The sequence below is a fragment of the Colletotrichum truncatum genome (assembly GCF_014235925.2).
Source record: "Colletotrichum truncatum strain CMES1059 chromosome Unknown Contig_0001, whole genome shotgun sequence".
Lineage (NCBI taxonomy): Eukaryota > Fungi > Ascomycota > Sordariomycetes > Glomerellales > Glomerellaceae > Colletotrichum > Colletotrichum truncatum.
In genome coordinates, this window is record NW_027222398.1 from 9462544 (window position 1) to 9477821 (window position 15278).

The window sequence follows — 15278 nt, forward strand, 5'->3', positions numbered from 1 at the left end:
TTCAAATCAGCGATGCGATCCCAGCAACACTCACCTCGGGACAGGTCATTCACGGCCCCTTGTCGGTCGCTAATGTGCCATCTATGGTGGGAACTGAGGCGAAACGTAACTATACGCTCTTTGAGAACGGCAAACTTCTTCTGATCTCATCCCAAAGAGACGGCGGAAACCGTGGAGAGCTGTGGTGGAGAAGATTGGATTAAAGTATTACGATGCAGCATATGACTGATGTATATATTGTACTTATTGAATGTCTTAGCGACCGGGTCCGGATTACCAGGCTAGAGTGTTCTGGAGCTAGACAAGACGACATAGAGAAATGTAATTTAATCTGCGCAGAAACCACTCTCGGTGGCCCCATGGCTTGTTCAATTCCGCCACTAGGTGAAAATTGAGACCTAGCCAGTGTAAAGGATAACGTCGCACACCCACTTCTCGCACACCCCCACATTTCGCACACCCATAAATCGCTCATGTAGAATTTTACCCTCTTCAACATTCTTTAATATCTTCACCACTTTTACAGCGATTATTATAATTCTTTGAATAGTTACTCTTATACGCTTAATGGGCCAGTATACGGAAACAGAAGTCAATCAAGCTCTCAATGCAGTTGCAAGTGGGCAGAGTGTCCGAAAGGCAGCTCATGATGCTGGAATTCCACCATCAACCCTCCAGTCTCGATTAAAGGGTTCACAGGCAAGAAATGTAGCTTTCTCTAGCTTCCAGAAGCTATCTCCAGCACAGGAAAGTCACTTAGCTGAATGGGTGCGTATCCAGGCGGCGTTAGGGCTGCCGCCAACACATCAACAACTCAAGGAATTTGCCCAGCGAATCCTAGACATCAGAGGCACTACCCAGCCACTTGGGAGAAACTGGATTCAGTTCTTTATTAAGAGAAATCCATCAATCAAGGTTCATAGAGCTAGAGCCATCGATTCTAAGCGTGTCAATGGGGCCTCAACTAATGTAATCAGGCAATGGTTTCAACAACTCGCCCTTCCAGAGATCAAGGCGATCAAACCACATCATCGCTATAACATGGATGAAACTGGTATCCTAGAAGGCAGAGGATCAAATGGCTTAGTACTGGGATCATCAGAAAGCTCATCAATGCGAAAAAAACAGCCTGGGTCTCGGGCTTGGACAACTATGCTTGAGTGTGTCTCTGCAACTGGTCAGGCGCTTCCTCCACTTGTTATTTATCGAGGGAAATCGGTTCAACAACAATGGTTTCCTCTTGATATCCATAAACGTGATATTTACAGTGGTTGGAAGTTCACAGCAACTGAGAATGGCTGGACTTCAGACTCTACAGCTGTGGAATGGCTTGAGAACATCTTTATCCCTCTGACTAAGCCTGATCATCCCTCTGAGCAGAGACTATTGATCCTAGACGGTCATGGCAGTCATGAAACAACAGAATTTATGTATCTCTGTTATAAACACAAGATATATCTCCTTTTCCTACCGCCACATACATCCCACGTTCTCCAACCTCTAGACCAAGCAGTCTTTGGGCCTCTCAAGGCGACCTATCGAAAAGAGCTTGGATACCTCATTCAACACAACGATTCTACAGTTGTAGGCAAACGGAACTTTCTTACCTGCTATGGAAAAGCACGCCAGATGGCATTTTCAAGCAAGAATATCAGAAGCGGCTGGAAAGCAACAGGACTATGGCCCATTTCGATAGCTCGACCGCTCATGAGCCCTCTACTGCTTGAGAATGCTTCCAAGCCCTCAAAGCCAGGCTATTCTACGCCTATGAGGGCCTCTGATGGTGGAAAAGACGAAAACTGGGCATCTGCTACATCCATAGTAGCCTGGTCAACGCCCAAGAAGACAGTTGATCTATATGATCAACTTAGCTTATTCAGCAAGTTGGATAAAGATCAGCAAACGCAGCGACTGTTGTTTCGGAAGGTTCAAAAGGGATTTGATGAAAAGGACTATCAATTGGCTACAGCAGAGAAGAAGATTGCAATGTTGGAAGCAGAAGTTGAGGCTGGAATGGTACGGAAGCGGCGTAAGGTCCAAATGAGCCCAAATTCGAAGTTTGCCAACATTGAGGCAATTCACAAAGCCCAAATTGAGGCTGGCGAAATTGAGGATAGCTCAGATGAATCTAGCGAGCCTGAATTACCTATTAAAACTGGCGATAGTATCACAGTTGCAGGAGACGAATCAGACTTATAGTTATGAAGTTGATGAATACCTCATGATGACCCAATTTATGGGTGTGCGAAATGTGGGGGTGTGCGAGAAGTGGGTGTGCGACGTTACAGGTGTGGGTTCCAGTGTTCTTTCACATCTGGTTGTCAAAGTAAATGCCCATCAGAACTTGAGTTTCCGTATTTTCGTTTAATACCTCGCAAAGACAGACATTGTCTCCTCAAAACTATTGGATCATCATCTCTAAAAAGAAATTCAAAAAAGAACCCAGAAAATTAGAAGCCCGAGAATGTCCATCTGCCAACGTGGCCGACAGAAATCTCGAGGCAGATAGGCATTGGTTTCAACAATTATCACGGAAGCATTCAACGCCAGCTGCATCGGCAACGCGCTACGGCCGAAAAGAGCAGGAAAGCATGACAAGCCTATGGGAGAATTAGATTTCGTACGCCAAACCGACAGACAACTCTCCCATTAAACACGGAATGATATGGCGGAAACTGAGTACCTGTCTTGTTTCGCAGGTTCTCCCGCGATGTTGTTCGGGCAGACCCTGAAGAAGTGTGGCTGGATCTTTGTCTAGAGGATCCTAATACCGAGGAGCTTTGCAAAAGTATATCTCGAATATTATCTACTAAAGTTAGATGAGATCTGTCTAGCACTAAGTCCTAACAAGCACGAAACGAGTTTAATGATCGCTACTGCTCACACCATGTTGGAAGACTGGAGGGCAGTGGTCACGCAAGCTGACGGCAAAATGCTTTATCAAAAACGGCAATAGAATCCCCACAACAAGCACAATTGGATGCTCCAGCATCTAGGAAAAGTATGGAAAGACTTCGGGACTAGAATGATGGTTAGCGTTTAGCGGTAGCATCGTGTATTAAGGTAAAACGAGGCGAAGATATTAAACTATATATAAGGAAGTACTAGGTATTTTACGGCTAGCTGGGTCCTAACACTTGGTGCCATGACAGCAGTAGAATGCAAAAATCAGAGGTTGTCATACCAACGTGGCATATTTTGCAAAGGTTATCCTTGAGCCACACCTCCCGAGCCATTATTTGATACTTTGGAAGCTGCCAATGCGACGGGCTGAATGGTCTACTTTACATTAATATTGCCTTCTCTTTATGGTGCCATGCTGGAAATCAGATCTGCTGTTAAAATATAAGACTGAGTGCAATTGCTAGGGCATCAAAACTCACAATAGGTCATTTTTGTGCCCTACACCGTTACTATGCGACCCTCTGTTGCCGGGGCTACGATGGGCAGACCAGCCTCAGTGGACTGGGTAGAAATAGTGTCCCGCGTACGTTTGAAACGCAGCTCATCTACTTCGACAGCATCGTCGTGCACCTCTTTCTTACCTCCTTCTCTGTCGTACCGGTAGCCCAGTGTGCGTAGGAGTAGCTGCGTGTCGGTGACGCCCGCTTCTTCGCTGACCAGGGTCTCTTGGTCACGGAAGCATCCATAGCCATCAAATCCGTCCGCAATAAATGCGGCCATTGCAACAGTGAAACTGTCATTGTCGCCCGGACGTATGCGTCGCCGAACGCATGGCCTCGGGCGCTGCCAGACCTCGAGAATGCGGCTGCCCTCCTTTCTTGACCAATCCGCCACCACCTGGAGCCCCGAGTACTGGAGGAACCTCCCGTCGGAATGCGCATCGGAGAAAGAATTCTCTAGCGAACGGAGAAGAACATCGCTTGTGATCCGTTTCACGACGATGGCGTTATCGAACGGTAGGATCTCAATAAGATCTCGCACAGTGAGCGGCGGCTCGCTGGACAGTGCCAAGTCGGTGCCGATGGTGGCTTGGATGACCCTATCGCAGCGAATGCTTCCGCTGTTGACGAGGCCGACGTCGACCGCGTAGAAAGAGCGCACCATGTCAGCGAGCATGTTGCCGAGATTGGACTCTTGCGATCGGATGATGCTCCCTACGCCCTGCAGCGGGACGGCCGTGTGGACCAGAGCATTGGCGCCGATCACGTCGATTCGTTGGTGGACGCCCCGCAAGCACTCGCTCACCCGTCGTCTGCTGTCCTCCAGCATGGCTTGGTCTTCCACCGTCGCGTGTGATATATCGGCGATCTGCTCAACTATCACCGACCGAAGAACGGTCTCGGCGGCGCCATCGCTGCTACCAGTCGCGGCACGACGATCCACTTGTAGCGTCACGCAGGATAGACTTCCCCAGTCGGTGCCGCTCTTGACAACTCGAACGGCCCCGCGTGCTTGCGGGACCATGCCGTTGGTATTGTCGACGAGGTCCAGCGTCGCAGCATCAGGATAAATGCAGTCCAGCACATTGGGATCCTTAGCACGGTATGAGTAGCGACCGATGTCACCTCCGTGACGCCGCAGCAGTTGGTGATCATGGCCGCCAAGGACCAGATCGAGCCGCTCGTCTGGGTCCGCCGCGTCACCGCAAAGAGCCTCGGATAATTCCATGTCTTGGGCAAGGCGCATGTGCGTGACGGCAATGACCAAGTCGCAGGCTGCGACGCAACGCAGGTGGCGTGTGCATGCTCGCGCGCTTTGAACCGGGTCTTTAATGACGCAGCGTGGAAGTTCCCGGCAATTTGATGGCCAGTCCCTAGATTTTTTTTAACCCCTTTTATGTCAGCTCGAATGGCTCACACGGTCAAGAGGGTTTGGAACAGGCGTTGGGTGAGTTTTCCGATAATTGAAGTCTGGTATCACAACTAAAACTCACTCACGTTCCCGCGAGGCCGAAAAAGCCGACCCGAAATCCCTGCAGTGTGACGATGTGGTATCTCTGAGCACTGGCGAGAAGAGGGCTCGGGCTATTGGCCTGGTCATGGCTGCTCCCGAAAGAATCGTGACTGTCTGCATGGAAGGCGTTGGAGAGCAACCAGGGAAAATCGGTCTGCTCAGTGAGCTCCCGAAGCCTTTCCTCTCCGAAGTCGAAGTCTGCCAGACCGGATAATAATTGTCAGCATTAATGACGATTTGTGCTCTTGCACGGTGGAAGGGATACTCGCCATGATTTCCGTAACAAGCTACATCCACGCGTAGTTCTTTCAAAAGGGGAATCATATGTGTCCCTCTTAGAACGGAGGCCTCGAGAGACGGGGAGAAGATGTCACCGGAAAAGACGGTGAAGGGCGCACGCGATTTGTGCTTTTCGCGAAAGGCTCGCAATTGCGTCCAAAATCTGGCGATAGTTTCGTGTTTCGATATGTGATACTGACGGCATTTTAGTATTCATTGAACGAACTCTGTGGAGAGTTGACATGATTGACCACTTACCACATCGTTGAAATGGAGGAGAACAAGCTCGGTCATAGGGATGACTTTATGGGACCTGGTGTGAAGGGCCTGGTCTTTCTTGGGTGATGTCCGACCTGAAGAGGGCTCAGAATTCTCTATCTAAAGCTACAGAAGGGGTTTTCGAAGAGGACGAGTATATGGACCGCTGACAAGTTAGTTTATAGACGGTCAGGAGGGGTAGAAACCTGTCTAGCCAGAGGTAGACCCGGGTCGTTGGAGGCAAGTGTTGGGTCGCGAGGGCAGGCTAACGGGACGGGCAGGCTAGCGGGCCGGGCGGGTAGGCTATTAAAGGCAGGCAGTACCATAGTAGGCAGCGAAGGCAGGTGGGCCAGCGGACGGGTGTCACAGACCTGCGGTTCCCGTCCTGGTGGACCCCAAGTCTGGAAGAGTTGCGGTTCTGTACTTTATAGGCAGTAGCTAGAGTTACAACGAAGGCATCTAAGTAATAGTCGCTAGCTATGGTAGTAACTGCTTTGGTTTTATGGCCTGAATTTATTTTTCGCTGCGTAGGTAGCGGTGGTTGCTATATTTTATAGGTAAGGTAGTAGCTAGAGTTAGAACGTACCTAGATATCTAACGAACGACTACTACCTAGCTAAAGAAGCGATAGCCGTAGAAGCGACGGCTATTACCTAATTATCTGAGTTTGACTTTCGCTATATAAATAGACGTAGTTGCCGATATTTATAATCCTTAACAACACTAGTTAGTAGTTTCGCCAGCTGATTGATAACTGAATTATAGAGTCTGTAGTCCCAATTCTAAGAATTTTACTCCGAATAGTAATGGATTAGAAGTTGACTTGTTGTCAGACAGATGTGAGTGGGAAGGATTGATGTCAGAATTGAAGCAGTGGCCGGGAGGGAGGAGGAACTGAGTCGATTTGACATGACAAATGAAAGGCCGGGTCTGCTTGTTTCCAGCGTCCAGAATAACCCATGTAATCAGGTGACGTTAGGAAGCTGTTCAAGAAGACAAAAAGGTAATTGCTGAGACAATTGTGTAAGTGGATTGCAAACGATCTTGCCGAATATTACGGTCTGAATAGGGAGCAAATCTTATCAAGTGTGAGGCGGATGCCGACGACATTTTGAAGAAAGTCGGCGTGATATGGGCGAACGCCAGCGATATCCCCTGTAGCCTGAACACAACGATTTATTTCTTTTAGGTTGTCGCTCTGGTCGATCTATGTGTGCTCAGACCAGGAGTCTTGATGGACATGACTTACCGTCAAATTCAGATGGTTGTGGTGAGGGATCCATGCGACTCAGCATCTGCTATACCAATAGCGGCGATCCATGTGGAACAAGACAAACTGGTCACGAATGCGATTCGACGTTTGCAAATTTAAAAGTAAGCTGGCGATTACGACTAAGCCCCTCGGCCCATAGGAAGGCTTCGCGTTAATCAAATAGCTGATCTCACCGTTATGACAGGTTCGCGTTTTCCATTACACCTGTTCCTCGTGAACTCGTCTGCATAGTTAGTCTTATTATTGGTCGAGGTTATGCGATAATGCATTTGACACTGGCTGCCAAATATATAAGTAGGTTATTTAACGGTCTGCTTTGGAGGACGTTGATTATATCTCGTTGTGATTCGGGCTACGTGATATGCTGCGCCCTTACGCTTGACGGGCTGACGCAGGGTTGAGACTGAATAGCAAGCAGAAGGCGGCCCTGGAACTTGGGTTTGTCAGTAAGATATCCAAGTTTCTTTTAGGAGACCTTGAAGCGGTTCTCCGCAATTAAGTCATCGGCAATTGAGCCCCGATCTATGAGAAAACCGACCTTCCACGGGAGTTTACAAAGAACCTGATGAAACTGGCTTACGGCAGCTTAGTTGAACAAGACGATGTTACACCGCTGGTTCGTCGCAAAATACTGAAGAGAGACGAGATAGCAACTATTTGTTCAATACGGAAGGACTTTCAGTGTTGGCGGTTTCTCTTGGGGTTAGCAGCAAGCCGTACTGAGGCCATTTCCTCCGATGTTAAGCATCCTATTTAGAGCTTTACACCGGCGCCTTTTTTTGTCCTAAGAGATCTTGTTTTAAATCTTGTTTCAGGTTAGGCAGGTGTCAAGAACACATTACTTACTCAGTAGGCAATAGACCAACGTGCCCAACGTTGCTGGCTGCTTAGCTGTCGGCTGACCCAACCACTTTACTATAAGCCACAGATCGGAAGCGCCGCCCACTCACAGCAAGGAAAATGAGTCGGTTGTTCTCTCTAGCTCCTGCATCGTCCACTTTCATGCGGATTCGGGGGTAAAGATCGCCTGTCAACTATTCTTGGCACACGTAGGTCATGAACTACTTGCCCAGAACGCATGCTCAAAGCCGCCCAGGAAAATTAGACATGCTCTTATAGAGACATAAACACCGAGTAAAATTCCGGCAGGCACTTCTTATGTTCGATCGTCGCATAGTTCTTAATAATGATGTCACAAACTTATTATTGTTCATGTTAAAGTACCCATGAAGCGATCGTACCTATAAAAGCCCCATTACGAATGGGATCGAAGGATGTAGCAGGCAACTCCACACCAAGACAAATGTATGAGGCCGGCTTGACCACCACTTCAGAACCAAAGTCCAATAAAATAATTCTAAAAAAAAAAAAAAAAAAAAAAAAAGCAATCCGGCCTCCTCACGCCTGTTTACGGCTTAAACGCGTATCGGCAAACGCCTCCGCAATGCCAGTGGAGTTAAACACGAATAATGTGCTGTCGTGCTAGTAAGCTGAGCAAGGCTACCTTGCGTGGACCAATGCGAAACCGAGAGTGTAAACGAAAGTTTCTGAGTAAATATGATTACTAAACATGGTATCTAAGCAATTACAGTGGGCGGTTGTCTAATAATGGACAAGGAAGGCAACGGCAACCATGGCTTGGGAATCTAGGGTAGGGGTGCCTAAAGTGAGCGCATTGGAACGTGATCTGGTATCCGTTTTCTAGTTGTATATTGCTTGGGTAGAAAGATCGCTCATACCTTGATAGGTAGTCATTTATGCAAAGCATGGCAGACCATCTGCCCTCAGGGGAGTTTGGTGAGTGAGGCTATGTTCTATAACCTGTTGCCTTTATATTTCAAATATGGCAGTGAACAGATTGCCAAGATTCGTTAATTATCAAGTTCGTCATCATCTTCACAAGCGGGTATATAAAGACGTGGATTCTCCTTTATTGCATCACCCAAAGCCAATCGTCGCTTACCCTCACACAACACCCTAACAGCTTAACAACGCACTGCAACAATAAGAACATTACAGTCATCTCCGGAAGAATTAAGAAAAATGAAGATTACCAGTCTTCCCGTTGTCGCTGCCACTGCAGTTCTGTACATGGCCCTCGGTGTTCAAGCGGCTGAGGTAAATTCCGCGCGACATATGCATGCCATCTTGGAAGATCCCTCCACTAACATCTCGTCTTCCCTTATAGTGTGTCGTTGGCGGCGTGACGAAAAATTGCTGCTGGGGAGACAAAGATGGCGGCTCCATGGCGTGCAAACGACAGCGGAAGGGCAATAGACCCAAAGACGAATATTACTCGTGTGAGAGCGAAGAAGCCAACTGGTGCAGCACTCTCGACATTACCAAGGAGGAATGTGACGCGGATTGCTGTGATACCAACACTAGAAAGGGAATTACTTGTCCTTAATTGGAGAGCAGTTACTTCTATAAAGAGGATGTCCCTGTATCTGTTTTCTGACCGAACACACAACCATTGCTCAATACCTCCAATCTTTGGTCCGCTATCTCAGCTCGTCCTTCTACAGAAATTTAGCCCACACTTGACTTCCCCCACAATTGTCGGCGGTGACGTCTGTGAGGTGACTGAGCTCAAGCTTAACCCTAAGTGCAGAGAGCTTCTGCCTTTTTACAATTCATGCATCAAATAAGCCCAGAGCGGTGCTGTGGAGGCACATTTTAAACCTGTCAATGGTACTCTAGCAAGGATCGGACCGGCAAGCCAATCTTGTAACTGCCTACGATAACTCAATCATCAGACAGAATACTAGTCTGACGATGCCCAACACTCAGTACCTTACCTGAGATTTATATTCGACACAAACGATAGTACGAGGATTGTTCTTCGCATGGTGTAAGTGAGCGTCTGTCTGATTAAAGGCTCCATCTGGTGTGAATGGCATAAACTCTGGGAACTTTAGAAAAACAAATTCGAGATTACTAATAGGAGGTCTTTAATTATTCCGAACAGTATGGCTAAACGTCCAATCGCTCGCCGCAGCGAGGCATAGGGCACCATTGCTCGAGTCAATTCCAAATATATTCAAACAAAACCAAAAAAAAAAAAAAAAAAAAAAAAAAAGTAAATAAATAAGCGATAAATAGTTGAGTAAGAATCGCTTAACACTTAATAAATTCAATGATTCCAGGGCTGGTCCAAAATGAGCTGTAGACATGATTGTGATTTTGCTACTCACCCGGCATGCAACGGTTCCTTAACTCCTCTTCGCTAGGAAACTTGCTTGCTTGAAGTCGACGTTGCTGCCTTGGGGAGCTGTCTTGTTCAATAGCAGCTCAGTCACAGCCACCCCCTGGACGTCCGTGAAGTCACCCCTGGCCTTTCTGTCCTTCTCTTCATTAAATGCTGTTCTCTATTCAGCCGAACCCCTCTTTTGTTAGACTCAAACTTTATTGGGTATTGATTGGCACAACAAGCTTGCATTGGTGCCAAAGAATCCATCAATCGGGCAACTAATTCGCACACCGGAACCCAGCTGTCTGTAGGAATAACCTTAGGTAGCAACGTTACGTCGGGACTTACAGTCTTCCTCTTCTTTTAAGGTTTGACAATAGATATCCTTTTGGTCACCATTAACATAGCAGGCCTCAGTTTTGCTAAAAAGCGGGATGGAACCAATTAGGGCTTTTGTATGCATTGGTCTCGTTAAATTAGATACTAAGCTTTATTAAATGCTTTTGCTTTATAAAGTTTGATTGGGCCGGAAGGATTAATAATCCCAATCGCTAAATAACTCTATGTTGCAGCAGTAGAAGGCACATAGAGGCTGTCAAAGGTACTTACTGAACCTCCAAGAAAGTGTGGCTACTAACGAGGGTTTCGAGGCTTGGCGAGCATGAGTTCTAGAGGCACTCGAAGGGATAGCAGAGCCTTTTATGCTCCGCTCTTAAGGTAGATCTTGTTTATGGTTGGCCAATATCATATGAGCATCTTTCGATTCTGCTGAGGTTTCGAGTCATGATCAGAGTGTCTTTACTCCAGAAGCTATAGTCTTGCTCATCTCTTGTGGCTGGTCTTGGTCAAGGTTGACGGATATCATTTAAACAGCTTCCGGTCCTACCGATGGTCATCGCAGCAGTTGTTACCTCTTTTGACTACATAAGCCCTTAAACCAGCCCGGAAGTCAGATGTAAACCTACAGTTTCACAGTTCAAACAAAATAGTTATTCCTTGCTGCTGCATCAAAGCTTGTGTCATATTTGTCCTTCAAGGTATTTCCTCAGACCATTATTCTCAACGCAGATTCTAATCTACAACTAGTATCATGAAGCTCGCGACTCTTCTTGCCATACCCTTTCTAGTCCTTACGGAGGCTAAGATCTGCAATTGGTCGCGCAGGTCGTGTTCCCCCGATGGCTACCAGATCTCTATGGAAACATGGATAAACGACTCAGGCGGTTTCTGCAGGCGCATTGGGGGATCTCCCCAAGGTATGCTTATGGATGAGGTGGCTTGCGATTTACCAGGTTCTTTTGTGTCTAGACGAGTCTCGGAAGTCTTTGACGGAAAGCAGTACAGCTGCTGTGTTTCGTGTCCTGGAGATGTAAGGGGGAGCTGTTAAGTAGAATTTTGCCATAATATTTAGATGTACGACTCGGTGCACTCATGTGATTATGGCTCAATCTATAGGCACCACTTGGGTGGCAACTCTAATTCCTACTGATGGTTTCCCAAGGTGAAGATAGCCCCATACGGGTAAAGACAATACAACAATAAATTCCTATGACGATAGCACCGACGCCTACCGAACACACGAAGCAAGGTGTGTTTACGTAATCTGTATGTAACATACACCGTAGACGTATAAGTATATACCTTCTTACGTATTAATTGCATTGTAGATGCAAGTCTGGTACAAGGCAGCCGGTAGATATAGTTAACTCCCCCTTCAGGATGAGGATTAATGAACTGGTTGCATTTAATGGAATCCCATAACTTGCGTTTCACATTCCGAACTACCTTCACCCATTCTTCAGAGCCACCGAGCGCACTGCGACTTAAAACTGGCGAACTTGACTTCAATTTCAATATCATTGCAAGCATCAAATGCCGAGATGTGGGGTTGTTGTTGTTCTTCTAATGAGCTTGATGCGTCGCGTCCAAGAGCATGATGTAAGGAGCCTAATTAATAGCCTTCAGCTCGTGCATATCCTTCCACAGCATGCCCTTGGTAGAGGATTTACTGCGGCGTTCTGCTAAATCACGCTTATGAGGAACAGTAGTAGCCAAATAACTCGTACGCCTCACTTCTGCCTCCTCAGAAACATCTCTCTTCCCAATCCCGCCGTAGGCGCACTTTCCTCCGTTGAAAGCCGCGTTGGCAGCAGCCTTCCACACTTCAGTGACGTCCTTGATCATTGGGAGGGTCCAGTAGAGCCGGCAATCAGTCAACTCTTTGACGTATTGTGCGGGGATGCCGTCTTCGACGTTTTGTCTCAGGACCTGATCGCGCACGTTGACGGCGGCAGCCACAGTGCGGTTGAGAGGGAGGGTGCTATAGCGAGCAAAAGCGGCCTTTTGCTCGTCGGTTGTGGCATATTTAGTCAACAACGAGGCAGTGTTGTAAATATCGCTCCAGTCCAAGACCTGAGCTCCCTTGATACCACCAACACCCTCAATGGGGCCGACATTTGGACGTCCACCCATTGCAACTGTCTTGACCTTACCCTGGGCCCTAAGGAACTCAGAAGCTAAAGTGCAAGTAGAGGCGCAGACACCATCGTACAACATGACAATATTTTCGGCTGCGAAGGGCTGAGTAACGTTCGTGAGGTTGCCGTAGCCAGTGACCTCAATGCCCAGTCCAAAGGTCTCGTTGGAAGTAGTCAGGTCAGTGTCAAGATTCCATCGCATGAGGTTGGTGTAAGGCGTATCCTGGAAAATATGAGGCGCGAACTTATCGTTATATGACGTGAAGTTGCCGTTCGAGATGTTGTAGTCGTAACGCCAATTGTATGCGGTTGTATAAAGGCTGATGAGTTCCTCATCAGGGCTGGTGCGAACATCGACATCCTTAACGACATCGGAAACGATTTCGCTGATAGCCTTGAAGCCCCTGTTTTCGTTCCAGCGGGAGAAGCCATCTTGGACAATCTCAGGGAAGAGCTGGCGGAAAAATTCGTAGCCTTGGATGATACTGCCGCCTCCGTTCTGTTGGAAATCGATCACGAGCTTAGTCTTACCCGCCGCAAGTGCGGCGGTGTAAAAGTCTCGGGCAACAGCCTGGAACTCGGCAGGGTCGTTGGCTGCGAACTCAGGTACCACAATCACGGCCACATCCTCGAGGCCTTCGCCTTCCAGATAGTAGCCACTCACTTCGCCACCAGAGGTAATAATGACCGGGTCAGGGTAGCCAGGGAGGAGTCTGCTAGGGCTAGTATTGTTCGACCTCGTCGTGCTTGCTGGAGCATCAGCTCCCGGACTAGCAGGATTGCAAAACTTGGCGTAGAAAGACGCGCCATCGACAACGTCAGTTAATGCCTTTTTGATCGTCGCATGGTTTTCAAAAGTGGTTTCTGTGCCGTTCTCAAAGGTAAAAGTGGTGTTCGCGCCTGGGTAAACGTAACTAGGATATGTTAGATTGAAGGCGGAAGAAGAGTTGCTGCAGAACATCTCACCGGATACGGCCACCAGATACGAAATTTCCCTTGCTACCCGACGTCGCTAACAGCGACTGCTGGAAAAAGTTGGAGTTGTAAGCAGAATCGGCGTCGCGGTTCCAGTTGGCCTTGTTGATGGTTTCCTCAAGGTATTTCGCAGCGTCTTGACCGTTGATGAGTTTCACTACAGAAGCAGTCTCGGGGGCCGAAACGACGTCCTCTTGACCCGGGTCAGCACTATTTGGCAAGGCAATTTTCGAGATGTCATACCATAAAACTTGATTGCCGGCAGTGCAGAGCCGTCGTCGCTGATGGAAACAAGGGCACTCTCGCGAGTCCATTCGAACACAGCAGTCAAGAGGTCCGGGTAATAGACAAAGTGCCCGTCATGTCCCGGACCAAAAACCTGCTCGTACAGCGCAGATTGAAAAGCATACTCGCTTGCGTAAACATCAGCCTCGAGGTTACTCCTGATTTTTGCAAGGTTGCCAAGTGCATCGAATGCTGGGAAGTCGTAGCCTGCGGGGGGGTTGGCCTTGTACGCCAAATCTTCACAGGTTAGCGTTCACAGCTCAACTAGTGCTATCTCACAACAAGAAACACTCACCGCTTTGCCATTCAATATACGGCACCATGGAATCGACCAGGTCAATAGCTTCCTGCTTGCCGAGGGGCACAGAATTCAAGCAGTCATAGGCCAACTGAGCAGGTACTCTGGGCGTAACTAAGGTATCGGTAAGTCAGCATTGACACAGTATATCTATGTTTCCATTCTGCCATGCATCTTTCTCTTTCTCTTCAAAACATACCTGTCGGAGCCGCTGCGTGCTGTGCAGCCCAGGCGGCACTGACAGCAGCACAAGGCTCATTGCTTGATGAGTTGGAAAAAGCAACGGCCACATTTGCAATGCTGGCCAGCAATGCCGGCACAACAACAAAAGACTTTGGCATCTTGAAGTCTGCTCGAAACAGCTTGGCTTTCAATCGGGACCTTGGCAAGAAGCTGAACTCAGAAGCAGAACAGCCTGAACGATATGCGGCTTTCCCAGATCCATATATTCGTGTTCTTCCCTTGTTCTAAACATCTTCCAACTTTCGCGTATATTAATCTGCAAACGTGTTTTGCCGCCTCAATGTCACCATCACACGTTGAGTGGGCGCTCATTTCAACCGCTTGAGCTTAGCCTGTGTCGTCATATGAGTTGCTAGCTTCAGAGGGCAGGTCATCTTGTAATGTAACTCGATTACAGGGGCAGCCCTGGTACTTGCATTACATATACGATATATACCCATTGATAGAGCGCTCCTCGTCGAACTTAAGTTTGACGGGGGCCTTGAGTCCTGGACTTTTGTCAAAAGTCCATAACTGATAAGGCCATTCATTTGCTCTGATAAAGCTTCTCCATTGTCTGTTCTGTTTCTTAGGCGTGTTTTTCCCCTTTAGACCAGCTCTCAGTGGAGAATGGTTGCATTGTGAACCTTTAGGACGGAAGAGAAGTTCCATTGATCGAATCCACAATTGCCGAGGCATCCGTGGTTGTGGGTGTATATCTAGGAGGCAAGCATAATTAGCCAAGCGCGCAAGCCAGCTTACGATAAACATTCAAATAGAAAGATATTCATCACTGGCGGCTAAAGGCCACAAACTTCGCAGGCCATTGCGCCGCCCATACAACGCAGGGCTTGGCAATTGTTGAATTCCATATGGCTGTGCTTCTTGGATCACCCTTGCTACGCAGTACAGCGCAGGTGTTAGTTAACAGGGATGCAGAACAAGGACCCGTCGCTAAAGGATGGTGGAGTCAGAGATTTCCAGGGTAGGAGGCTATACGAGCCTAATGCGTGGGTCTCCAATAGGAGCCACGCAAGTTATTGTAGCGAAGTAAGTAGGGAGAAACATAGATATCCGGCTTCCCTAGGCGGGAGAAAATGACAC

The 15278-nt window shown here is 47.8% G+C and overlaps 4 protein-coding genes across 4 annotated transcripts; 2 read left to right on the forward strand and 2 right to left on the reverse strand.

The window, feature by feature from the left end:
• Positions 1-1041: 1041 nt before the first annotated feature.
• On the forward strand, positions 1042-2199 carry CTRU02_202633 (transposase; the record flags this gene model as incomplete). Its single annotated transcript, XM_036728795.2, has 1 exon — positions 1042-2199. The coding sequence occupies one exon, from the start codon at positions 1042-1044 to the stop codon at positions 2197-2199; it is 1158 nt and encodes a 385-aa protein (XP_036579310.2).
• A 1203-nt stretch (positions 2200-3402) lies between these two features.
• On the reverse strand, positions 3403-4650 carry CTRU02_202634 (uncharacterized protein; the record flags this gene model as incomplete). Its single annotated transcript, XM_036728796.1, has 1 exon — positions 3403-4650. One exon carries the CDS (start codon positions 4648-4650, stop codon positions 3403-3405), a length of 1248 nt encoding a protein of 415 aa, XP_036579311.1.
• A 4120-nt stretch (positions 4651-8770) lies between these two features.
• On the forward strand, positions 8771-9134 carry CTRU02_202635 (uncharacterized protein; the record flags this gene model as incomplete). The annotated part of the gene is made up of 2 exons (XM_036728797.1): positions 8771-8845; positions 8916-9134. The coding sequence occupies 2 exons, from the start codon at positions 8771-8773 to the stop codon at positions 9132-9134; spliced, it is 294 nt and encodes a 97-aa protein (XP_036579312.1).
• Positions 9135-11864: 2730 nt separating this feature from the next.
• CTRU02_202636 (uncharacterized protein) lies at positions 11865-14293 on the reverse strand (the record flags this gene model as incomplete). The annotated part of the gene is made up of 5 exons (XM_036728798.1): positions 11865-13308; positions 13361-13562; positions 13613-13891; positions 13950-14066; positions 14152-14293. 5 exons carry the CDS (start codon positions 14291-14293, stop codon positions 11865-11867), a joined length of 2184 nt encoding a protein of 727 aa, XP_036579313.1.
• Positions 14294-15278: the final 985 nt, after the last annotated feature.